Genomic DNA, 27,421 nt, shown 5'->3' on the forward strand with positions numbered 1-27,421 from the left:
AATAAATACAGAACAACAGTTCAATTGTGTTTTATAACGTCATTACCTCTTGATAAATATCAGATTTCTTTGGGACAATACTAAATGATAAATGGGTTATAAAGGGTTTTTATCACCTTTGCAATCTTAAGCGCTTTACAGTTTGACTTCCATTCACCCACTCACGCACACATTCACACACCGATGGCTGTCATGCGAGGTGTTCGCCTGCCATCAGGAGCAACTCGGGCTTCAGCTTGTGAACAGGAGAACCCTGGATTTGAACCGCCAACTTTACGATTAATGGGAAACCCGTTCTACCATCTGAACGACAGCCGCACTTGTTCAGGTAAATTCGTTCATTGTTTTTCACTCACAATAGATAAATCTCAGTGCGGTGACTATTTTCCTACTTTCAATAATAACGGCAGAATAGTCACACACTCTTCATCTACAAGGAATATGCCACTAATCATTGACAGGTTTTTCTGACTGAGACTCCCTGAACAGAATCTCTTTTACAGAAACGCATTCCAGCTGGATGAGACTGAACCCACAAGGCAGAGAGCCGTGCTTACTGTGTGTAACCACAGATCCCTGCTGACGAGCAGAGTGAGGTGACGGCCAGACGCGTGATACCTGATGAAATCACAGTAATACTTGGTGTGACGGCAGATCAGAGCATCCTGTTGACCCGAGCAACCAACAAATCAATCAGACAAATTACAGCAATGAGTATCTGAGCCACAGTCATCAGTAGAAACGTGATGATCCGGCTTCCTGCTACCAGGGCCAATGGGACAAAATTCTACTGTGGACCCCACAATGTTTAAAACAGATATTCAGCATTATTGACAGCCGTAGAATCCGTGACTGTGTCTTTATACAACTTGAGTGTTTCATTTGAATTAATCAAGTGAAGTTTCTAGCTCTCTCTGTAAAGGTGAAAAGCAAACAACTGTCTGCTTAACTGGTCCCCTAAAGGCAACCTTTTTTTTTTTTTTTAACCTCACTTTATGAAGGACTACTTAACTGAGGCCAGAAACAAACACTAGTGCAGACAGTCACTCTGTTTTAGCTGCATAGAAACACTAACTGTTGATTTAGGAGATGCTTCAATAGCTTGCCTTTAATCCTGTAAAACTGAGTTCATTTTGTGTGAAGAAAGGTAAAATAATAGCTTACTCGTAATTCAGGTAATAAATTACACACACACACACACACACACACACACACACACACACACACACACACACACACACACACACACACACACACACACACACACACACACACACACACACACACACACACAGAATTTGTTCTTGCTGACACCCCTTCACCCACTCTCTGTGGGAAAAGTACCAGTACTTCTACATGAAACATTAACCTTTAATTACCTGCGGCAGCTTTTTCATCTCAAACATACTGGATCAGGAGCTGCTGAAGGAGAACCTGATAGGAGAAATAAGCAAGAGCTTTTCGCTCAACGTCTGTCAATCAAGAACAAGACCCCTCAATCTCCACCCCTCATCTCTGTGTCCCAAAAGAGCAGCTGAGCCGTCCAGAAACCTGGGAGAGCCCTGTTATCATATATTCCTTTATGGGTGCCATCATGATAGAATATATGTCAAAAAGCTTGCAAAAGTCTAAATGAAATCAGAATAAATAAAACCAATGTATTGAATTTCAGGATTTAACTTTTATTGAGCTAAAGATAATGATTGTGTAGAAAAACATTTTAAACTACTTTCAGGTTGTTAAATATACACCAGGACCATTTGCTCCAAGGGCAATGTTGTAACTCCTCAGTTAAACATTATAGGAAGGTTAATGTTCACATCAACCAAGAACAGGACATATGAACTCTTAGTGACATCTGATTTCTGAAACTGCTGATCACCTGGGATTTTCCCCACAACAGTTTAAGGATTTTTCAAATCATTTTATTAGTCCAGTTGAGTCCCTAAACAATGAAATATCTGTTCATGTGAAATTGGTACCGCAACCCAAAGTAGAACAGCCCTTAATATGGCTGCCACTTACTTCCGGGTCACTTCATTCACTTAAGAACCTTCCTGAGGAAAACTGGATTATTCGAACGCACCCCAAGTCAGGTTCCACTCTTGTGGGCAGAAATCAAAACTGTACAGTTAAACAATGAGTCAAAAACATCAGTCATGACTTGAAGAATGAGTTTTGGCCACTTCCCTTTAAAAGTCTCTGGTTGTCACATTCACAGCTTGATTAAATGATGCTGTGATTGTTGCTGCAGGTCCTGCTCTCGTCCACCAGTCAGTTCCAAGCAGACAAATTCTGGTAAATATTTACAGTTGGTCATTTCTGTAATATTTTTCCCTTCCCAGTGTGAACAAGCAACAGAGATTTCACAATTTGTTGAACAAATGCTGCTTTTTGGGTGGGTGGGTCAGTCTGTTTACAAAGTTTCGCAACAAAGACATGAATATTGTAAACTTTAAGTGTTTCAGCTTCAGGAAGGAGGGTGACCAAGTGTCTGTTTTCCTCCATCTTTGCTGCCAACACTATGAAAACTGGGAAAAATTTCAGTTTTTTTTCCTGCAACCTGCAAACTGTAACCTGCAAACTGGATGCCATGCCGTTAAAGTATAACTTTGTTGCGTGTTTTTGTTTTTGTACCTCAGTGTTGGGAGTTTCAGATCATTTGGTGGTCAAGCGTTGAAGGCGGCTCCAGTAGTTTAAAAATGAACTGGAGGTTTATTCCAAATAGGATCCAACGACTAGAAACGACTCCCCAGTGCGGCCAGACCCGTGCAATTTTCTCAAAATAATATGCCTACAAGGGCCTTCCATCTGTATCGTAGGCTAAGCTCCACATTAATTTGAACATGCAGCATCAGCGCAGTTCCCCTTTTTATACATATGACCCTTTCTTTGCATTCAGTCACTGCCCTTATCATCAGCCTGCACAGCAGTTTTTGACTGATACAACTCCACCTCAGTATTTACTGTACAGTAAAGTGAATGTCTCCACTGTCAGATCAACTGTACTGTATGTTATCTGTGCTAGTTGTCTTTTCCTCATGGCTGATTAGCTCTCAGGGTCAATGATAGCTCCACACACACACACACACACACACACACACACACACACACACACACACACACACACACACACACACACACACACACACACACACACACACACACACACACACACACACACACACACACACACACACGTCACAGCTCAGCAAAGACTTATTTAATTCAATCAGACCCGACCAGTGATGCTGTAATATGATCTTCATGTTCATATAAGTTTGGGGATGTTTGTCAAAATACTGGATCCTTTCTGCGACATAAAACATTATGAGATGTCGTATTACCTAAACCGTTCAAAATCCAATGTTTATTCACTTAATTGTTCAGTTTATCATTTAATCTGATTGTGGTTTTAGTTGGTTTATGATTTTGACGTTATTGCTGTCCGAGGGAGGAGGGAAGGGAAATAAACTCCTGCACAGGCAAACCTTTGATCCCTATAACTAACGCGTGTGAAGGCAGAGTAAAGCGCTGTTTCGGTGGAAGCTGTGGATCCAGTGAGATCGAGCTGCCGTCCTCATCCTCCACTTAGAGGTATTGTTCTGTTTTATTGCTCTGCTCAGTTCACTTAAAAACTACTTTTGATCAGTTCGTTTGTTTGTTTATTTATTATTTTGCTTTTGTCACTTTATTGAAGATTTTTACCTGAACTAGTGCATTTTCAAATAACATTTTAATCATGTTTCTGTAAATTTCATTAGATTTAGTTATATTTATGTTTTTTTTTTTTTATTAATTATCAGCAAAAAAAATAACAACTCTGTTAGGTTTAGTTCAGCTCGATGCATACTGCCCTATTTTTCCATGTTCCCTTTTTACAGCTGTAGATATATTTTTGTTATATTTATGTTATTTATGTTATTTATCTATATATATATAGCTATATATATATATATAGCTATATATATATATTGTGCTGAAATTTGCATTTTTCTTGCCTCAATACTCTTTTTAGTTGATGACATGCACATTTTTATGTGGTATTAAAAATGTTTTAAATAGTTGTTTAACTATGTGGTAAAATAGATAAAAGCTGAGATTCCACTGTGTGCTCTCTACTGTTGTGTCAGAAGTGCAGCTCCTCTGAGGTCCTTCACATGACTCTCTGAGCTGCATGTGATCGTTGTTGTCAGAGTGTGGATGAATTTAGAACAACATCTCTGGATTTATGACTGAAGAGCGTTCACGGTCAACTGTTGGTTGCACTATCTGTGGTTTTGTGTGGGTTCATCCTTTATTGGTCTGTGTTAAAGGTAAGAATATAACGAGTCTTTTTTATTGTCCTCATACAGTCGTAGATTATAACACACACATGTATTATAACTGTACTTCAGTCCTTAGTTTTACACACAGTAGTTACATATTGTTTTTTTCTGTTGTGAAAAGGTTTACTGTAATGTAACAGAAGTCACACTGCCTGCCTTTAATTTGGCTTCAGAAACTTTCACACAGTGTAAATGGAGGTGAGGGGTCGACATGAAGAGGAGGCCTGCAACTCATTGACTCTATTTTCCCATGTTAGTTGTGAAGTAGAGAAGAATGCTGAGTCATGGTATCACAGCTACCACAGCATACTCAGTTGCTGTACATGATTTCCTCATTCTTTCCAGGTTCACGCTGATGTATATTTTTGATAGACTTTACAGTATAACCTTTAAAGCAGTGAGGGCACATTTTTGTGTCTACATTGTGAAAGATTGTTCATTCATCATTAGGTTTCTCTGGCTCTGTGAGGTAAAGGGATCCTCGTGGGGTCACTATGACACCCTGTAATGTGTGTCGTCATGGGCAATCCCGTTAAAAAGAGTCCTTAATGTAAGGGCCTTGTGAAAACATGATACATTGAACACAGTGAACCATTTTTTAATGCGCATGGCAACTGGTAAACGCATGATTACATTACATTACATTACAGTTCATTTAGCTGACGCTTTCATCCAAAGCGACTTACAATAAGTGCATTTCAACCATGAGGGTACAAAACCCAGAACAACAAGAATCAAGAAAATACAATTTCTTCAAGAAAGCCAAACTACAAAGTTCTATCAGTAAGTGTCATTTTAAGTGCTACTAAAGTTCTACTATTCAAGGTAAAGTCTGAAGAGGTGTGTTTTTAGTTTACGGAGGAAGATGTACAGAGTTTCTGCTGTCCTGATGTCATTGGGGAACTCATTCACCATTTAGGAGCCAGGACAGCAAACAGTCATGATTTTGTAGAGAGTTTATCTCAGTGAGGAGAAACAAGCTGATTGGTGGAAGCAGAGTGGAGGGAACGGGCTGGGATGTAAGGTTGGACCATGTCCTGGATGTAGACTGGACCTGATCTGTTCACAGCACAGTACGCAAGTACCAATGTTTGGAAACGGATGCGGGCGGCTACTGGTAACCAGTGAAGGGAGCGGAGGAGGAGGAGGAGGAGGAGGAGAAAGAGGAGGAGGAGGAGGAGGAGGAGGAGGAAGAGCGGAGTAGTGTGAAGCTGCTCAAAGACAGCAAGGAGGGCCGTCTCTGTTGAGTGGTCTGTTGAAACCAGACTGGACTCGAGGGGGCAGGTGGTTGGGGAGAGGGGGGGTACCAAGGTGAGAACTAGATTAGGAGACAGGAGGGTGAAAGAGGAAAGTGAAGGGGATGAAGATGGAGATGATGGAAATGTAGTTACAGAAGCTGGGTTTGAAAATGAGGAGCGTATGTCATCTATCTTTTTAGTAAAGTAGTTGACAAAGTGGCTCGGTAGAAAGGTGGAAGGAGGAGGGGGGCGGGGAGGTTGGAATGATGACTTTGTTATGTTGCATTTGGCAGCTTCACACACAGAGTGCTGATGTTACATAACACAGGATGAGGCATGATAACAGCCTCCACTTTGTCATTAGTAAAAGTCTGTCTGGTACATCAGGGCCTTAAGTTTGTCGATTATACTTGTGACACAATGTCAGCTGTTTTGTGATGGAAAAAAAGATTTGTTTCTTCCTCTTGTTTGCATTGTGGCTCTGGAAAGTTTCTTGTCAAGCAGGCTCTGAAAAGTTTCTTTGGGTTTCTGTCTTATTTGCAAGTGATTCCTTTTTGTTTCACTTTCCGCATCTAATTGACAAGTCCCGTGTGTCCTTATCTTGTGACCTACAACCAACTCTGTATTACCATACGGAAGCAGATACAAAGGGAACGGGAGTGATGGTCTACTGTTTGTCAACTGTATAAAAGCTGCCCTACGGAGGAGATCTGGGAGCACTGCTGGACACCTCTCTTTGAGGGTGTATGTAGTTGCTTCTTCTTGCAAGAATAAATGTCCGATGTGTTTGATTTTGAACCAAGCCTCTGGGTAATTTTTCTAACATTATGATACTGACTTTGCACACTTGTTTTCTTTGTCACAGGACAAAATGAAGACCGAAAATTCTTTGGAGAATAACAGTACTCGAGGAGTTTCTTTTGTAAGTAGAGAACAAACAGCAGCTCCCAGCAGAAAAACCCTGACATCTCCACGTGTTGCTTTTTCTGCCTCAGATCTTTTCCTCCCATTGTTTCGCCTGTGTCCGGTGTTTTTGCTGCAGCTGTGTTTGATCTACTTTTTGAGACTTTGAAGCTGGCATATTGACCAAAGACAGCACACATAGTCTGTTTATTTCTCTGGCCAGCTCTGGATTTCAGTCAGATTCTTTAACTCTGTTTCTGACTCTTCAGGTAGAAGATGGTGAACGCCGGAGAACTGGATCCATGGTCTCCAGTCCAGAACATCCTGACGTGGATAAGAATGAAAAAGCCCACACTTCCACATTTAGAAAATACCACCAGAGCCTTCAGACCCTCAAGCCCTTCCGCTGGTCCTCACCACAGTCAGTTTCATAGTCTTAAGGTAACATTGGATATTTAAGGCCTTCCCTTCACACGGCTGATATTGGATGATTTTTTTTTTTTATGTCTAGGTCCCAACCTTTGGACAATGCAGGTTTCCTTTCCTTTACAACCTTTGCCTGGATGACCCCCATGATGTGGGCCATGTTCAGGAACAAGCTGGACATGTCCTCTCTCACCCTGTCTCCTCTGGATATGGCTGACACCAGCGGAGAAAGGTCGGACACTCTTCTTGCTGATTCGCATTTCTTAACTATCATTTGATGCCATTACAGTGTAGTTCTAAAACACAACACACCATAAACGTAGTGGCGGAAATTTGTATCTGGAAAAGGACATGAAAACATGAGAGGAAAAGGTCCAAGTCGAATGGAGGACGTGTTGATTGGTGAAAGGGAATGTCCTCTAAGAGTGCATGTTTTTTAGGCTCCAGAGACTCTGGGAAGAAGAGGTGGCGAAGGTCGGCCTGGAAAAAGCCTCACTGGTCCGTGTCATCCTTCGCTTTCAAAGAACCAGGCTGATTCTGGCTATCATCGTCGGTATCCTGGCCATGGTGGCGGCGTTTTTGGGCCCGGTGAGTGTTGGCTGGATGAAGTGTCCAAATATCACTTGAACTGAGAATCATGTTTGATTAAAAAGCAGTGGTGGAGGACGTACTCAGGTACTTTTATTGTAACTCAGACTGAAGTAATGGGCAGTAATTGGGCAAATCCAGACTAAGGTGCCAGTAAAAACAAGGCAACATGTATTTAGCATGCAAATGAGTTGCTTACTGTGTGACTTTTGAAAGGGTAGTGTTGCCTCAAATCAAACATGGCTGTTTAATGGAAATGACTTCCGCAACCTTTGAATGCATCATCCACAAAAATATCCGTCGGCTTTGTTTGGTAATTTTACTAAGAAACATGTGTTTGGGCTTCCTTTTCCTTGTGCACAATAAAGGTATTGATGGCTTATATCTGACAGCAGCAAAGCGCTGTTTAGTGAAAAAAAAGACACTTTAATGTGGACGTGTACATTTATTGTGGTGGTGACCACAACAACTAATTCTGTCTTTGATTTTATAATATTGTGACATGGCATAACTCTTGTCTTTTGCTGGTTTTAAAGGCTGCATTACAGTAAAGTGATGTCATTTTTGGTACATATCAGACTATAATTACTGTTTTATTATTTGCCTCAACCCCCCATTATATCCACATTAGTGAGGATTGTTGATCAAAAATCCCTTGATGTAAATATCATGTGAAAGCAACATTAGTCGTCCCTATAATATATATTTATTGTCCAGCATTAGTTTGAAATTGGTTGGTGGTCTCTACTCGTCCTTTATGTCACTCAGATGGTGACTGTAGAGGGTGAGAGGTGTCCAATGTTTCATACTCAATATTTTGACTGCTATGAGTACACCATCATCTTGTCAATGTGAACGCACTTATGCACACAAAAGCGCAAAGATGCAAATTGAGATGCAGCCAAAGACTAAAAGGCAGCACAATGACATCGTGCTCTTTTCAAGTGTGACAAAGCTCCTTCTCCCTCTGTCCTGTCAGGCTTTTCTGGTCTATGAGATCTTAAACTATATCGATGACCCCGGGAAGTCCACCATGTTCCACGGTGTCGGTTTGTCCGTCGCTCTGTTCGTCGCCGAGTCCTCCAAAGCTTTCCTCATATCCCTAATGTGGGCGGTGAACCTGCGCACTGCCGTCAGACTGAAAGGCGCCTTCTCTTTGATGGCCTTTCAGAAAGTCATCTCTCTGCGGGTGCACAGCGGCATTTCAATGGGAGAGGTAAAGACCGGGTAACACGTGTACACCTATATAATGCAGTGTACCTGCGTTTGACTCACAAAGTTGTACTAAACAGGATTTAAATTGAACTGCAGAATCATTTCACCCATCATTTGTGATATCTTCTTACGCTTGGAGGGCAATAGTTAGTGACAAGGTAACATTTTTGAGTATAATTGATGCATTTCTCAGGGCATACATCTTTTATTCGTGAAGGTGACTAGCTCTGGCAGTGCAGTCTGTCTCTGATCCTCTCTCTGACTCTCTCCCATCCAGATGATAAATGTCATGACCAACGATGGCCACCGGGTCTTTGAGGCAGTATTGTTCGGGAGCTTCGTGTTGTCCACCCCGGTGCTCTTTGTTGTGTGTATTGTCTACGCCTGCTACGTCCTGGGCATCACCGCGCTGACTGGAGTCTCCACCTACATCATCTTTGTCCCCCTACAGGTCTTTATGTGAAGTATATAGATAGATACATTTTTATTATCTCCTTTGTTACTTGATTTCTGTAGTCAACAATAATGTCTTCTTTTTTTTTTTTTCTGTTTTCAGTTTTTCTTGGCCAAGCTCATCAACATATTCCGATGGAAAGCCATGGTGATGACAGACAGCCGTGTTCGCACAATGAATGAGATTCTCTCCAGCATCAAGCTCATCAAGATGTACGCCTGGGAGGATTCTTTTGAGGAGAAGATTTCAGGTAAGACGGATAGCTGCATGTTGACCAGATAGATACGTTTTTTTTTTTGTTTTTTTTTTAATCATTTATACTCTCCGTTTTTATCAAAACACCAAACCAACCTACGTATCGCAATACTGCTGCTAGAGGAGGAAGACGAGGCTACCAGATCCTCTCTCACCTTCGTCCCCCAGTACCGATCCAAAACGAGTATCATGGTGTGCTCATTTCCCACCAGTCCATGCTCTGACAGTGGACAGCAGCGTGCCTTGTTTCATATCCATCAGAATTCCCGTTCAGTGGAAAACTCAAAGGCAGGTTGTAAAAGCAAAAGGGGGGTATATACAAGAGATGGTTGAAGGTTACAAAGCAGCTGGCAGGCAAACAAACCAGGAGAGACAAAATCCAGAGTTCAAGTAAGATCAACAACAGCAATACGTAAATGTTTTTTCTGCTTGTAAACTTTTGGAACAGATTCTTCACAGCTTTACACGTTATATGAGTTTCTCGGTCTTGTGTTTATGTTTCTGTACCTTTTAGCAAAAATATTACAATATTCAAAATATCTCAGCAGCTTAAATAAAGTCATGTGAAAAAAAAGCTTATCCCCGGTTGTTCCCCCATTGAAGGTGTTCGCTCTGTGGGCGCACTGGACAGCTGGAGCAGGACGGCTTTTAAAATGTACAGCAGGTAAAAGACCAAAAACTTTCTCTCTTACAGGTTTAAGGGAAAAAGAGAAGACACACCTGCGGAACATCAGTTACGTCCAGAACATAAACACCAGCATCACCAGCATCATCCCCACGCTGGCCACCGTCCTCACCTTCCTGGTACACACTCTGTTGGACTTACCGCTTAAGACGTCCGTGGTGAGTATCGCAGCGACGCAGTAACACAACCTTTGCCAACAGGGTGATTTTAGTGGGTACTAGAGATGAGTTTATAAGGATACAGCAATATTCAGGCCTGAGACATTAAATATGGATGATTATCTTTCAGTTTTTTCCACATTTTTGTTCCTGTCCAGCAGAGCAGGGCTATTCAAACTCCATAGCAACAACGCTGGAGAGGAAGGTCACTGGGGGATCAAGGGCCGCACGCAATATTTTGTTAATTAAAGGCTAAAAATAACTCTTGATGTTGATGATATGTTAGTACATGGAATAAACTAATCACAGGCATCCTTTTTATGGCTGTTATGGCGTCAGTTTCCAACAGCAAAATGCAAGATGTACATAGTAAAACAGTGTGGGCTTGTTTAAGCAGACATGAGATGCTGATAACAGATTAATATCTATATTTAATAAAGGTGAAAACAGTGAAACAGTATCCAGACAGGCTTCTTCTTGCAAGCCATAGAAAACGTTCAAACGGGCCGTACCTGGCCCACAGGCTGCAGTTTGAGTAGCCCTGCTTCAGAGTGTAGTGGACCATATTGTGTGACGTTTTAGTATTGAGCTTTATCATTCTTTGTTGTTTCCAGGCCTTTACCACCATTGCCATCTTCAACTCCATGAGGTTCTGCCTTGCTCTCATGCCCTTATCTGCCAAGTCCCTGGCTGAGGCTACTTTGTCAACAACACGATTAAGGGTAAACTCTTTTGATGGTGCCCTGCCCAGCCGTTATGACTGGTGTTAGTAGTATTCATTACTACTATCAACTTTTACCATGATGTCATTAATTAATACAGCCTGCAAGACTGTAATATCTTACCCTCTGGTGACAGTTGAAATGTTCATAATATACAAGACAGATTTATTTAAATACAGAAATAACAGCTTGTTTTAACAGTTGTTTGGTCACTCTCATTGATCTCACTTGCAATCAGAAAACGCAATAATAAAAACCTGAAAAGGTTTGTAAATGTAGATTATGTCTCTTTCAGAAAATACTGCTGATCCAGAATCCAGAGCCCTACCTGCTGCAAGAGAAAAACAGTGTCTCAGCTATAGAAATGAAGAATGCTACATTTTTCTGGACCAAACCAGACAGCCGGGACGACCCTCTGCCCAGCTCGGCCAACGGGGTGAAAGAAGACAAGACGGATGAGACGTCGGAGAATATAAAGGCTGAAAGCTTACCGACCCTGAGAAACATCTCCTTCTCACTGTCTAAGGTGTGCTTTACCTCTGATGAGAAGAAATGAGGTTAACGAGACTGAAGGTAAACTAATAATCTGTGATATTTCCTGAAGGGCAACCTGCTCGGTGTGTGTGGGAACGTTGGAAGCGGAAAGACATCACTGATTTCCAGCATTTTGGAACAGGTTGGTTCCTCCTTTGTGTTTTTTGTGCTTCTCTTTTTTCCTCTGACAGCATTTCTGACATTTCTATTATTTTACTGTACAACTCTTCTGTATTTCTAATTTAAGTGATGTGGTGTAAGATACTCGACAGCTTTCCTCATGATTGTCTGTTATATTGTTCTATTTCAGATGAACCTTCTCAAGGGCTCCCTCACAGCTGACGGGACGTTTGCTTACGTTTCCCAGCAGGCCTGGATTTTCCATGGGACTGTACAAGAGAATATCCTGATGGGGCAACCTTTGGACCAGGCCAAGTAATTCATCCCTCAACCCACATTAATTATTGTTCTTATTCTTGTGCGCGTCCCATACAAAACTGATCTTTACAAAATGTAAAAGTAAAAAAGCTGAGCAAACACAAAAATACAAGTTTTAAGTTGCAAGTTTTAGAACGCACGCACCTCATAGTCGACGTGCCCCACTCGCCGTGTGACCACGAAGGGTCCTCGCCACTTTGGAGGAGTTTAGAGCTGGAAGAAGGAAGCAATACAAGCACTTTTTCATCTGGGACCTAAATTAACAGTAATGGGTACAAGGGCGCTTTGGGAATGGCCGGCTGGTTCACTCGCTGACACTCCGGGCAGGACGAACACTGACGGAGCACATCCAATAAAATTGCATCATTTGCTGCATTCAAATGGAGCTCGTGGTTACGACAAGGGAAGTCGTGTCCACTATATACTTGGCGTTCAAGCAGTTGTAAAAACACCGTTGCTCGGCAACAGCACCGTCTAGAGGTCACAGAGGCGAAACATTTAGCAAGCTAACAGGGAGGTAATGTAATGCAGGAAATGCAAAGGCACAAAGGGAGAAGATGAGGTTGTTGATAAGATCAACATTTTCCACAGAGGTAAACTATTATCTAAGTTATGAAGGCAAACTCCACATGACTAAAATTACAATATATTAACTTAACATCCAACAAAAAAATGACTTCCGTGGCTTCTGTCATTTCCATAAACGTCAGCAAACAAGTCACAACTCGTGAACTCAAAGCTCATAAAAAAATGTAGAGTTCTGACGTAGTGAGTACGTAGAGTACATGCTAAATATTCCCCAATTTAAACGCAGCCATAATCTGATCTGGTGTTTCCAGTATCCCATGTGACCAGCCGTTCAGTACTACTGCTGATATAAATAGGAAGAGAGAGTAATCAGTGAACGCCTGAGCTAATTACCTCCCTCCTTGGCACTGTTCCCTGGACTACTCTCACCACCTCCCCCTGCTGCAGCTGACCCACAAACCATGACCCGCTACCACAGAAGTATTGAAGGAGAAGGTTTTTCTAATACCAGCTGAGCCTGTTATTTGCCCCCTGTTCCTGTTCAATCAAATCATTAAAAGTCTGGACCAGATGCAGTGGTGGGACCTGAAAAGAACTTTCATGCTTGCAAAGCTTTCAGTATAGCTGCATGAAAGCATTTCTGCAAAGAAGAGTGGGCTAAAACTAAACCACACAGCCACGTCAGAAACTCTTCTCCAATTATCAGAAGTGTTTGGTTACAGCTGTTGCTGCTAAAGGTGGCACAACTCCCTAATTTTCTACTACTTTTTCCTCATAAAATTTAAAACTTGCCTTTGTTTTATGTTCATTTTTTCAGATCTGGCATAGTTTGATATGAGATACACACATAAACAGAGATCAGGAGGGTGTTGAATACTGACAACTGAAAAATAGAAAGAATAAGAGGTATTATTAAATAAGGGCGAAACGTATTACTGCACTGACACAGACTATGAAAACAAAGCTGAGTCAAATGTCTTTGTACTTGAATAGGTTTCTCTTTTGAGGTTATTTCACTTGAAAAAAATGTAACTGAGAGAAAGTTCATCTTTTCTCTGTGAGGTAGCCAAACAAGATCAGAGATCATCTCTGTTATCTGACAGGATTATTACTGGACAGATCACATGGCAGAAGCGACATGAAGGGAGACTATTGACAGTGCACACTGTGTAGGCTTGATAGAGACAGTTTTCTCTCACAAAACCTCTCATAACCCACCAGGGACTTTATGTCTGAGCAGAACATTTTAAAGCATTATTAGGATGCTTATGACAATCAGTAAACTGATCTGAATAGTATATAATAGTAATATTTTTTTTGTCTTAAATTAAAATGACAATGTAAAAGAAATAGTGACCTATAATTTCTGTATGGGTTATTATTAGACTCATTAGATGATGCATACAAAATATAATTTATTTTCAAGACAGAATTTTGGGTTTTTCTTAATATTTCTTGATGTATTTTTGATACATTTTTCTAAAATAATTTCAGTCACTTTTTATTGTTAGCTTACTTAAATTGAATACGTTACTCTTACTGTACTGCCCCCAGTGTCAGCTAATGAGCTATCTTCTTTTCTTCCCCCACAGATATGACAGAGTTGTGGTTGTCTGCAGCCTCGAAGCTGACTTGAAAATCCTGCCGTACGGTGATCAAACTGAGGTAGGCTCTGTCTAAACTGACAGTTTCAGATCCCTCTAAATGATTTCTTAAAAGTGTTGAAGAATGATAAACCTGTATGTGATGTATCAAAGCACCTGAGGTCACTTCAGCATAGAGAAAGACACCTGACTGTTATCGCTGAGCGACATCTAGCCTGATTCCTTTTAGTAAAGTAATTAAAAACACTCAGAATGATGTGAAATGAAAATTGACATAAGGCTTTAAATAAGTGACTACATTTCTACCAATAATAATTTGTCCATTATAAAGAGAATTATCATATAATGCCTGCTGTGTGCATTTAGTGTTATTCTGCTTCGTGTTTTCAAAGCAGAATAATGGCAACCAACACTGACGTCACCCATTAGTTTGTGAGCAGCTGTTATGAAGCCTCGAGTTCAGAATTTGGCCGGCGCCATCTTGCTATTTCGGAGCGGTTTGGAGCCGGTAGTGACCATATTTGGACAAGCTGGGGGGGAGGGGGAGGAGGGGAATCTGACTGATTAGAGACCCAGCCATACTTTATTAACAGAGAATTTCATGAGACAAGTTGAATGGGAGTCTATGGAGCCGGAGGCTTTTTGGAGCCAACCTCTAGTGGCACCCGATGGACTCGCAGCTTAAAGCCCTTCTGCATTGGCCTCCTTTTTCAGAGCCAGAAGCTACGTCCACTTTTATATACAATCTATGTTTGAAAATTAGTCTGGATTAATTTTCTATGTTGTAGTTTTATCATCCTGAATCCTACATACTGGACCTGGAAGTCAAGTTAAAAGATTCATGAATATACAGTCGTAGTTGAGTCACAAGTAAACACGAGTATCATTTTAAACTAATGTTCTGGTCAGAATAGTTCAAGAGTAACACAACACAAAGATCCTCAGTTCCATGATTTCTGGATAGTGTTGGGTTTTTTCTGTTCTTTGACCAGATGACTCACAGTTCAAAGTAACTGCACTAATATGAGTGTCAAACAGTTACTCAGACAATCTATGTATTTTCCAAAGAAAATACCGTTTTCTACATAAAAACTGCTTTTTAAATTATTATTTTTTTTTAAATAGAAACACAGTTAAATGAAACTGAAAAGATACTGTGGAATTAGCTGCTTGAAGTTAAAAAAAAAAAGAGCAGCATGAAATGTTATGACTCATGATCACAGTGAACTTTCCTCTAGCTGATCATATAAACATTTAAGTACATTATTTACCAGTGTCACACTTTTTGTATTGTTTTCTTCATTTTACTTCTACTAAAACCAAGGCATACCCCGATTTTAAACATTAGTTGGAACAGTCAATGATTTACTCAGGTGGTCTTTATTTGGACAGTTTTAAAAACCATTTAACCTTCTATTTGTGTTAATTACGGCACAATCTGTGATACAAAATGGTTCTGGACAGCATCTCAATCCCCATCAAAAAAAACCTTAACTGAAAACAGTGACAAGCATGCCACTTAACCTTTTACTACAGTTCCAGAGACTGAACAATGATCTGCTGTGCAAAGTAAAGTTCACAAAAATAATTATCGCATTGCACAAATGATATCTTATTAGATGCTTGCCAATTGATTTAGGACGTTTCTGGGTCAAGTCCAAATCGGTTTGATGTTTGGAGCCGCCAGTACTTCGCTCTCATCAGTTTCTTCCTTCACTTGCCCTCTTTTTTGCACAGATGTGTCATAGATGTGTTTCTTCTTTTGGAAAAGTGGAAAAGTGAAATTGGTGGTTTGGTTTTTAGCAGCTTTCTGCTGTTTTGTTGGCAGATCGGAGAGCGAGGGCTCAACCTGTCAGGGGGACAGAAGCAGAGGATCAGCCTGGCCAGAGCAGTCTACTCCGACAAGGACATCTTCCTCCTCGACGATCCGCTGTCTGCTGTTGATGCCCATGTGGGGAAACACATCTTTGAAGAATGCATAAAGAAGCAGCTCCAAGGAAAATCCATCATACTGGTGACCCACCAGCTGCAGGTAGGCAAATAAAACTGCTTCGCTGTTCAGAACACACTGAATCTGAACCTGAACAGGTTACTGTATAAAGAATATTACGTTTTAGAAATATAGTTGTTCACTTTGTCGCCAAGAGTAACATGAAAACAGCAACAGTTTACAGACACTCAAGCACATAGCCCAGTAAAAGGAGGAGACAGACCTTTGTCTTTCCCCGGTGATTTTTATGAGGTGTAGATTAATTTAATTTGTTTTTTTTTACTAATATCTGGGACTGATTGGTGTACTAAAGCATCACACTTGTTGCCTACTTATAAGACCTGACAGTGAATCTGCCTCTCGCTTTGAATTGTGATTTTATATTTATTTCTTATTTGCTTCTCAGTCCATTTGACACGCCCGGGGCTGCAGGTGAAATGATAAGACTAAAACGTTCATACATGTCAGTCATGAGAATACATCTAATAATCAATTAATTTAATGAAATATGTGCATGTAATTAGTCGTGATTGGTCAGACACTGCAAACACCTCCTCTTTTATTTGAACGCGCTCAGAGCCGAAAACAGAAAGCCTGAGTTAACAGACAAAGTTGATACAAAAAAACGTTGTAACACCGACTATCTCTGACAGCGAGTTTCCGCTTTGTTGAGCAACTCAGACAAAGACGTTGACGTTGGAGTGTCGTTGACGTTGGAGTGTCGTTGATGTTGGTGTTGTTGACGTTGGAGTGTCATTGACGTTGGTGTTGTTGACGTTGGAGTGTTGTTGATGTTGGTGCGTTGGTGTTGTTGACGTTGGAGTGTTGTTGACGTTGGTGTTGTTGACGTTGGAGTGTCGTTGACGTTGGTGTTGTTGACTTTGGAGTGTTGTTGACGTTGGAGTGTTGTTGACGTTGGTGTTGTTGACGTTGGTGTGTTGTTGACGTTGGTGTGTCGTTGACGTTGGAGTGTCCTTGACGTTGGTGTGTCGTTGACGTTGGAGTGTCCTTGACGTTGGTGTGTCGTTGACGTTGGAGTGTCGTTGATGTTGGTGTGTCGTTGACGTTGGTGTTATTGATGTTGGTGTTGTTGACGTTGGTGCGTTGTTGACCTTGGTGTTGTTGACGGTGGTGTCGTTGACGTTGGTGTTGTTGACGGTGGTGTTGTTGACGGTGGTGTGTCGTTGACGTTGGAGTGTCGTTGACGTTGGTGTGTCGTTGACGTTGGTGTTGTTGATGTTGGTGTTGTTGATGTTGGTGCGTTGTTGACGTTGGAGTGTTGTTGACGTTGGTGTTGTTGACGTTGGAGTGTCATTGATGTTGGTGTGTTGACGTTGGTGTTGTTGATGTTGGTGTTGTTGACGTTGGTGCGTTGTTGACGTTGGTGTTGTTGACGTTGGTGTGTCGTTGTTGGAGTGTCGTTGATGTTGGTGTGTTGACGTTGGTGTTGTTGATGTTGGTGTTGTTGACGTTGGTGCGTTGTTAACGTTGGTGTTGTTGACGTTGGTGTTGTTGACGTTGGTGTGTCGTTGACGTTGGAGTGTCGTTGATGTTGGTGTGTTGACGTTGGTGTTGTTGATGTTGGTGTTGTTGACGTTGGTGCGTTGTTAACGTTGGTGTTGTTGACGTTGGTGTGTCGTTGACGTTGGAGTGTCGTTGATGTTGGTGGTGTTGACGTTGGTGTGTTGTTGACGTTGGTGTGTTGTTGACGTCGGTGTTGTTGACGTTGGTGTGTCGTTGACGTTGGTGTGTCGTTGACGTTGGTGCATTATTGACGTTGGTGTTGTTGACGTTGGTGTCGTTGACGTAGGTGTCGTTGACCTTGGTGTGTCGTTGACGTTGGTGTGTCGTTGACGTTGGAGTGTCATTGACGTTGGTGTGTTGTTGACGTTGGTGTTGTTGATGTTGGTGTTGTTGACGTTGGTGCGTTGTTGACGTTGGTGTTGTTGACATTGGTGTTGTTAACGTTGATGCTGTTGACGTTGGAGTGTCGTTGACGTTGGTGTTGTTGACGTTGGAGTGTTGTTGACATTGGTTATCCTCTTGTGTCTTCTAGTATTTGGAGTTCTGTGATGACATCCTGGTTCTGGAGGAGGGGCAGGTCCGGGAGGCTGGAGACCACCAGGCCCTCATGAACGCCAACGGCCGCTACGCTCAGCTCATCAGCAACTACCAGATGGAACAGTCCAAAGTAAGAGTCACAAAACCTGCTGTAAAAAAACATACTTCACCTTAGCTTGTATTGTTTAACTAGCCGTGAAACCGAGTCATCAGTTATTTATCATTTTATTATCTCAGTAAAATGAAATTGTTTGCTAAAACAAGGGACAATATGTTGTCAATAAAGTTTGTTCACAGTGACTGAACTGTAACACTGTGTTTTCGATTCTCTCGATTATCAGACTCAGAAAGAGGAGGAGGAGGTGTCACCTCACGATGCTGCCGAGTTAAAAGAGGTTGATCTCCAACATCGAGCCAACAGTGGGACCGTGAACCCGGGTATGACAACCAGCAAATTAAAACATCTGTGGATTTGCAGAGGACTTCAAATCAATGAAAATCACGCTCGTTCATGATAGAGTTCAGTATGAAGACACACCAGTGAGATTGTAGCATGTTGAGGTCACTTGCAGAAATAAATCCCTAAAAGTAGTTTAGGGAGAAGAATGAATGAGAACATAAATGTATTGATATGGTAGGATTGATGCAACATGTTGCTGTAATCTTGTCATAATTCTCTGTGGAACAAAGTGTCATCGTGAAAGTGTAGCTTGTAAAAGAGCAATTGTATAACTAGGAGGATGTAAAAGCTTGGGAAGTCATGACAAAGCTTTGTAAAGCAATAACAGAGAGTCAGAAACAATACAGTCCCGTCTGGTCAATGCAGTACACTGATTTTATTACATCACTTCTATAAATCTGTTATTGGAGTCTACAGAGAGAGATCAGAGGAGAGACATGAGACATTTAACAAAGGTACCCAGCTGGGTTTTTATTGTGGTTGGTAGTTAGTACTTTAACAAAGATTTTAAAGAAGAGGAACCAGAACTTCCTGTTTATCATACACATAATTCTATCATGATGGAAGCACCTTTCTTGATTTCTCCTGTTTCTTTCCAGCATCCAGCTAGATTTCTGTATGTTTACTGTAAACAGCACAAGCGACATCGTAGTTATAAAACTGTCATAAAAGGAAGTGTAGTGATAGATATATATGTACGTTGTTCATCACAAGAGGGGGAAATTAAAATATCCAGCAACTCAAAAAATTAAACCAATAATAACTAAATAGATGAACACAAAAAAAGTTCGCAAAGTAAAAACACAGTCTGTTAAAATCCTGGAGGTCCTGAGAGAGAGTTGTGATCAGCTAAATAATCTGTGCTTCCTTTCAGCATTTGACATGTCGGATGAAAAGGATGACGGAATGAAAGCTGACCAAATATGTAAGTCTACAAAGTTAATTAAACTCTGGTGTTGGTGTCGGGTCAGCTCTGGGTTCAGATTTAACGTAAATATGAAGGATATGTATTGAAACATAACAGACAAAGAGTGCACAACTTAAGTGACTGCTATGCTTCATACACTCATTGGAACCCAATTTACTTGTGTTTGAGAGCATTTCTGTTCCAAAACCGTCAACGTGACATTGACGCCTAGTGACTGCAGTGATTGGCCAAGTGTGTGAGGTGTCAGTAAGCATGGTTACAACTCTTATTTTCATTCCTTTAACATCTACATCTGTATCTTGTGCCTTCCAAGACAGAACATGTGTGCATATTTAAGCAATTATCATGTATGTACAACTATCTTTGTATAGACTCACTATTTTAAAGCACATATGTGAGTTTATGTACTGAATCATTATTGTAGTAATACTGCAGTGGGTTTAAAATACAGGCTTGCTTTTTCTTTTATCATCCAAGTGTCTGTATGAATATAACACATTGATAATACTTGTCTAGTTATGTCAGGCCAAACTGTGTAACACCAGTTATGTCAGGCTGTGACACATTGTATTTACACTATGTTACTGTAAATCAGTGATCCAGTCAAGCTAGTCAGTATATTTTTACTTTTTAGTTTTATGAGAATGCAGTCTGATCAGTCAGTATATGAGCTGATGTTAATGGAGGTAATTTGAATCGTTCTCTGATTCTATGAAATGGTTTTCTTCCTCTGATGCAGCTGTCAAAGCCGGTGATCAGCTGGTCAGTCAGGAGTCGTCCACAGAGGGCGCCGTCTCCTGTGGTGTCTACCATCAGTACTGCCTGGCAGCTGGAGGTCTGACATAACACACACACACACACACACACACACACACACACACACACACACACACACACACACACACACACACACACACACACACACACACACACACACACATTTGCATGATTCTGAGCAATAACACACAGTTCACGTGTAAACCACCCACTTGGTTAAGTTTGGTGTTACTGTGTTGCTTGCAGGCTACTTCATCATCTTCCTCACCATCCTGAACATCGTCCTGCTGATCGGATCCACAGCCTTCAGCAACTGGTGGCTCAGCTATTGGCTGGGGCAGGGTAACGGGGTGAGGATCCTGTCTCTCTCTCTCTATCATACATCCACACACTCTAAACCCATCACGGGCTCTGGTTGAGATGTGAGAGCTACTCACATGTTGTCTGTGTTGGTGGAGATGGAGGTTGTATGCTTTTCGAGAACAGTCAAAAAGGTGGGACTAAAATCATGATTATGTTAAACACCAAAACCAGTACGGACGGTCTCTGTTTATTTGATGCCCAGCTCACACAGATCAACTCAGCTTTATTTATTAGCAGAGTCACAGTTGAGGGGACACAGTCTGTTTCAGTATATGGTGCAAGACATAAACATGAACATACTGATTCCTACAGAGGGAAACAGGAAGCCTGTTGACCGCCCCCACCTGTTAGCTGTTATTATCACTAGAATACATTGATTATTATTAATTTTATACATTGATATTGCAGTGGGGTCCGAAAATCTGAGACCACCAGTGAAGATTCCTCTATTTTGCATAATTTCTAATTTAATCCAAACTTGTTTTATATCAATTTAACAATTTTAGTGACTTTAGTTGAATCTGTGAGAAACATAAATTGTTCCTGCTTTAAGGACAGCATGCACTCATGGACAAAGTTCGATAACCTCTGTGCTGCTTAAATTTTCTAACTTAAATTCATAAGTGGACTTTTTCCCCATCATCCACTGTGAAATGACGCCATCTCTTAGTCCACCCCGGGAGTTTGGCCTTGTTTCCCCTCCTGAGAAGTGGTTCAGAGATGCTGCTTGTCCTCTCAGAGCTCCAGCAGACAGCTGTCTTTTGACAGGACTTTGGCTGACTGGAGTCTTGTGTTCTTTGTTTAGCAAATTCTGTATGAAATTGCTTTTTTTTTTTTTTTTTTTTTTTATCTCTCAGGGAACAAAGTTTGATGTATTGATCTCCTGATGGCTTGCTCACTTTTGATCTGCCTGATATTGATACAACTAATCCAGTTTCCATGAACTGTTTTAGAGCTCCATACACATACACATTTCATTACCCTTCAGTCTAACTGTGATTTAATGCAGAGAAAGCTTTTTGCTAAGAATAACAGTCAGACATCTGATACTTCCACTTTGTTCTGATGCCGTGTTTCTCGCTATCACAATTCAGCTTAGTCAGCAACGTTCTGCTAGAAACTTGAGGCAAAGTGTTCTAAAATTGGGAATAGGACACAAAGTTAGACACTTTTACAGGTTACCACAGTTTAACAGGCAGAAGTAGATACAGGGAATGTCCAGAAGCTCAGAAAAGTCTGTGATCCAGTCTGTGAGGTGAACACAAATTCCAAAAGGGAAAAAAACAACATAAAACTAGCTTGGAAGGAACACTGATGATCTGACAAAGGAGGTAGGGAGCACGTAGACTTTATACACAGGAGGTCAGGGGATAACTGAACACAGCTGGAAACAATCAGGGCAGGGAGGACAATCACGAAGGTGGGAAGACATGAGGACAGGAAGTAAAGACAACAGAAGTGAGACAAGAAGGTGAGTTATCGAAATAAAACAGGAACCAAAAGAGGAAGAAAAGACAAAACTAAAAGATGAGGACAGATTAAAATGGACTAATAAACTAATAAGATAAAAAGACACAACGAAACAAACAATGATGCACCGTGACACTCATCACATAAATAAAACAACTGAATTGACCATTTGTATAAAAAAAATTACAAAATTCCTTAAACTTGATTGTTGACCTAAAAGTAGTGCAGAATCTTTCTGACTGTTTCCAGGTTTACATGAAAATATGAGAAATTGTGGTCTCAGACTTTTGGTCCCCACTGTGTGTGTGTGTTATGAAATATGTGTTATGTGTATATGGCAACAACATTTACAGAAGCATAAAAAACATTCCTTGAATCAAGTTGTCATATATTTTCTCTTTGGTCTCAGTCTTCCAACAGCACGGCTTCGAACCACGGTGACATCTCCCAAAACCCAGATCTGCACTTCTACCAGCTGATTTACGGCGTGATGGTGGTTGTCATGGTGATGCTGGCCATTATCAAATGCTTCTTTTACACTCACGTCATGTTGAGAGCGGCCTGCAAACTCCACGACACCATGTTCAGAAAGGTACCGTGGAACGTCTGAACCCCTGTACGTGCAGTAACGACCATCGAGCTGCTGATAGTGAAGATTTATTTTTGTCTTTTCCTTTCTCAGATCATTGCCAGTCCAATGAGTTTCTTCGACACGACGCCGACAGGCCGCATTCTGAACCGTTTCGCTAAAGATCAGGAGGAGGTGGACACGGTGCTTCCCCTCCACATGGACCCCTTCTTACAGTTTGCTTTGATGGTGTCATTCACCATAGTCATCATCTCCTCTGTCTTCCCCCCCATGCTGGCAGCTGTGGTTGTCATCGGAGCTTTGTTTACCCTCATTCTCTTGTGAGTTTACACCAGACATTTTTAAACATGTCACCTATGTCACTACTGGGGCTTTGATTTAGGTTTAGACCTCCATATGAATGACTGTATCTTAGAAGCATGCTCGTGACAGTGAATAGCTGTTAACTGAGTGTCTGTTGTGATTTATCTGCAGTATATTCCAGGGGAGTATTCGTCACATGAAGAAGATGGAGAACATCAGCCGCTCTCCCTGCATCTCTCTCACCACCTCCACCCTGCAGGGCCTCAGCACCATCCATGCCTACAACATAAGAGACAGCCACATCAAACTGTAAGATAGCAGAGCTCCTCAACAAAGACTGAAGCTTAATGTTTTAAGTCCAATGTTTGCTCTGCTCTTCTCAGCTTCACATCCATCCAATGCTAATGTCTCAGTGACCGTGTCTCTGATTTTTAGGCCATCTGGTCTCAAACCCTCATCTGTCCTTTGTCACGTCGTAGGTTCAAGTCCCTGAGTGACATCAACTCCAATCACTATTTGCTGTTTCACTCCGGCACCCGTTGGCTCGCTTTCTGGATGGACTTCATGGCTGCCTCAATGACCTTGTTGGTGTCTCTGTTTGTCGTGCTGAGCAGTAATGATGTCATCAGTCCGGCCTTGAAAGGCCTGGCCATGTCCTACACCATACAGGTACGTTTAGACAGCAAACTAACGGGTTTACTTTTTCAGAGACATGTTATAACGTGTCTTTACGGAGTCTTCGTATGTTGTCCAGTTGACAGGCATGCTCCAGTACGTGGTGAAACAGTCAACAGAAGTGGAGGCGAGGTTCAACTCGGTGGAGCGACTGCAGGAGTACATCACGGTCAGACTTCTCTCCCGCCACCATCTGTCCTGGTCCTGTGGAGACCAAAGACAAAAAAAATTCCCCCCTTTCTCTTCTCTCAAAGTTGTTATTTGTTACGTGTGCAGGGTTGCACGTCTGAAGCCCCCAGGCGCATAAAGGCGGCTCAGATCCCAGAGGACTGGCCTCAGGGCGGAGCCATCACCTTCCAAGACTATCAGATGAGGTACAGAGAGAATACTCCAATTGTCCTGGACAGGCTGGATTTCATCATCGGAGCTGGAGAGAAGCTGGGCATTGTGGGAAGGACGGGCTCCGGTAAGGCTCTGAATCCTGGAGGTGTCACCCATATCTGTGCTTGTTCATTCAGAGGGAGAGTGGCGTAAATGGGGAATATGGAAAACGTCACGTTGATTTACACATTCAAATAGTTTAGTGATCAAAGAAACTCACAAATGTCAAATGATCACAGAGCTGAATCACAGTCCTGACTTTAAACACAATCTTAGGCAGCTCTGACGCAATAGTTTAATGTTCACTGCTCCGCTCTGTACTTTGTGTCTGAAGGGAAATCCTCTTTAGGCGTGGCTCTGTTCCGACTGGTGGAGCCTGCAGCAGGAACCATCCTGATAGACGGAGTGGACATCATGGCCATCGGCCTGCAGGATCTGCGCAGCAAGTTGTCCGTCATCCCGCAGGACCCCGTGCTGTTTAGTGGTCCAGTCAGGTAGTCTTCACTAAACCCTCAGCTCCACTGAGGTTTATGTTTATGCACGAGTACGCACTGTTATGGGGGTATATCACTGCCATAAGTCAAGAGCATGTTCTCTCAGTTTGAGAGCATTATTTCTTGTTTCCAATCTTGAGTGCAAGCGTACAGTTTTGGAAGAGAGCCGAGCAAATCCGCGAGCGAGCAGCGACTATTTGAGTCCGAGGGAGACTTTTGAGAGAGAATATTACGATAATTGATTGTCGAAACAAGAAATATTGCTCTCAGACTGAAAGAGCATGCTCTTGACTTATGGCAGTGATATACCCCCATACACTGTCCCCACTGCTGGGGGTTGGTCACTGGCTGATCAACAGGCTGTGTCTGCCTACAGATACAACCTAGACCCGTTTGCTAACTACAGTGATGAGGAGATCTGGACAGCGCTGGAGAAAACCTACATGAAGGACTCAGTATGTTACCACTACATTATGAAGCTCGGTGCATGAACAGAACTGTACAGCCTTGTTATTTACTTTGGTCTATTTGTTTTTTTAGAGGTAACATTTTCAAAGACTTTAGACTTGGTCATCATCTCAGCACCATCTATAGAATCACAATGACAACTCTCTGTGATACATATCTTTATAGTAATCTCATACCGGGTGCGTGCACATTTGGGATTTGACTATGTACTTCAAATTTTGTTCAAATAGTTTTATCTTTGATGGAGTCATTTTTAACATTTGAAATAATTGTTGGCTAGGCAACCTCAGCGTTGTCAACAAAAACAGGCCGGGAAAGATTCTTTAACTTTTTCAGAAGACCATTGGTGCTAACTTAAATAATCTTGCCCATGTTTATCAAGTTACAATCAATCAGAGGGACACTTTCAGCAGGAGGGCCAAATCAAACAGATTGTGGTCTGGTTACTTTTGCAACACACTTTAACAAATAACTGATGGACTATGTGCTTTATATGTCATTGTAACGTTATTAATATGACATAACTGTGTGTTATATGTCTTCTCTATCTTACTTTCTTTATCTCTATCTCTCTCACTATCTTTCTCCCTCTCGCTACTTATCTTTCTTCCTATCTATAACGCTCACCATCTCTCTCTCTATCTTTCGCTATTTTTCTGTCTTTTTTAACACTGTCCATTAGGGGTGAAAGTATTGCTGTTAAATATGACTGTGTGTCCTCAGATCTCCCGGCTGGAGGGGAAGCTACAAGCACAAGTGTTGGAGAACGGAGAGAACTTCTCTGTGGGCGAGAGACAACTGATGTGTATGGCTCGTGCACTGCTCCGAAACTCCAAGGTCTGTAAACATGTCGCTTGTTGAATCCTCTTCATTGGCACACCTACCAGTTTTACTTCTAATACACAGACGACTGGCTCGAACACTGCTGCTACATACTCCAATAACATGCATCAATCAAACTATGAAATTGTTGTTGTTTGTTTTAATTTGTATTTCCCTCAGTTGCCTCATGACCACCTCTATGTTTAGGCAGTAGGATTACTTATTATGTCTTTTCCACTTTTGATATGTTTAATGCCATCCAAGTTATCTTCCTCTCAGTCCCTTCATCGACACTAATCATCCCTCCTGCTGCCTCACAGATAATCATTTTAGACGAAGCCACGGCCTCCATCGACGCAGAGACGGACTCTCTGATCCAGAACACCATCAAAGAGGCCTTCCAGGACTGCACGGTGCTCACCATCGCTCACCGCATCAACACCGTGATGCACGCAGATCGCATTCTGGTCATGGACAACGGAGAGGTAATGAACAAACACAAAATATACAAAGGTAAACTTCATGTGATCCCAAACCTGGACGTGCTAAGTGTTCTGTCCAACAGGCGGCGGAGTTGGGCCATCCAGATGTGCTGAAGCAGAGACCGGACTCTCTGTTCTCCTCCCTCCTCACTGCTGCTAACACGGTGAACACGTGAACCGCAGGAGAGCCGAGACACCCACCAACCCCGGTGCAGTAATCACTGCAACAAATCACTCATTCAATTTCAAAACCGTTTCTTAATCAATATTGTTACAGTGTAATCTGGACTGCTGTGTTTACTGAGTTTTCTTTCTTTTTTTTTTTTTTTTACCTTTCAAGCTGTGTTAATAGCAATGTGTTTAACTTTCCTGTCAGCACGGATGATGTTCTGTCATAGGTTTTCAGCGAATATGATTTGTTTTGTGTATTTAAAGCATATTATTTATTTTTGAGAACTTTGCTACCACTTTGGAAACCTCTACCTGTAACATATGAATGTACATATTCATACTGCATTTCATCACTGATATGGAACTGAAAATAAAACATTATCACCCACTCTTTGTTAAATGACAGCAGCCGTATGCCGCTGCTGACACAAATGAGTGGAAATAAATTCTGGAAATGTATTTACACTATAAAACATTCTTGAACACATTAATAGCTTTATTGTATTTTATGATGCTCTCTAGTTTTGTAAAGTCTGTGAATTTGTTGCAGGATCGGTTCATGTGTAAAGTTTGCTGCTTCAGTAGCGGCTCTTCTATAAGAGAATTTCACACATATGGGCATCAAATCCAGCCAGTGTCTCATGAGGAAAGAGGTTTTCTGCTGTGAAATCCTATTAGGACATGATATTCCTCTCAGCTGTGGTTCCTGTCTTTTAGCGGTGGGGTCTCGTCCCCAGCCTGCTTCCTCCATCCCTCCTTTATCTCTCCGCTCTCCATCCTCTCACCTTCTAACCTCATACAAACCACGGGGCTAAATATGCAGTTTATATATTAGGATATATAATCTGCACACATAAAGATATAAGGGGATGACTCACTTTTAAAAAAGCATGTTAAGAGCTCATCGAATG

General features: G+C 41.6%; 1 protein-coding gene across 1 annotated transcript; it reads left to right on the forward strand.

The window, feature by feature from the left end:
* Positions 1–3,507: 3,507 nt before the first annotated feature.
* On the forward strand, positions 3,508–26,988 carry abcc12 (ATP-binding cassette, sub-family C (CFTR/MRP), member 12). Its single transcript, XM_069690296.1, has 31 exons — positions 3,508–3,597; positions 6,432–6,488; positions 6,739–6,890; positions 6,981–7,127; positions 7,336–7,483; positions 8,463–8,699; positions 8,976–9,149; positions 9,255–9,402; positions 10,102–10,250; positions 10,865–10,972; positions 11,268–11,498; positions 11,577–11,648; positions 11,817–11,941; positions 14,065–14,137; positions 15,905–16,108; positions 18,123–18,257; positions 18,469–18,565; positions 19,462–19,512; positions 20,255–20,350; positions 20,539–20,642; positions 22,535–22,717; positions 22,808–23,034; positions 23,189–23,326; positions 23,497–23,686; positions 23,772–23,861; positions 23,969–24,158; positions 24,408–24,567; positions 24,944–25,022; positions 25,759–25,872; positions 26,178–26,342; positions 26,423–26,988. The coding sequence occupies exons 2-31, from the start codon at positions 6,438–6,440 to the stop codon at positions 26,513–26,515; spliced, it is 4,131 nt and encodes a 1,376-aa protein (XP_069546397.1). The 5' UTR covers positions 3,508–3,597; positions 6,432–6,437; the 3' UTR covers positions 26,516–26,988.
* Positions 26,989–27,421: the final 433 nt, after the last annotated feature.

Source organism: Brachyistius frenatus, unplaced genomic scaffold, assembly GCF_029030835.1.
Source record: "Brachyistius frenatus isolate BFR_SWC_R1_liver_20210118 unplaced genomic scaffold, ASM2903083v1 Contig_9, whole genome shotgun sequence".
Lineage (NCBI taxonomy): Eukaryota > Metazoa > Chordata > Actinopteri > Embiotocidae > Brachyistius > Brachyistius frenatus.

Coding starts and splice junctions, on each gene's coding strand:
- abcc12 (XM_069690296.1), top strand. CDS start 6,438: ATGAAGACCGAAAATTCTTTGGAGAATAACAGTACTCGAGGAGTTTCT. Junction 8,700..8,975: donor GCGGCATTTCAATGGGAGAG/GTAAAGACCGGG, acceptor TCTCCCATCCAG/ATGATAAATGTCATGACCAA. Junction 24,159..24,407: donor TGTGGGAAGGACGGGCTCCG/GTAAGGCTCTGA, acceptor TTGTGTCTGAAG/GGAAATCCTCTTTAGGCGTG.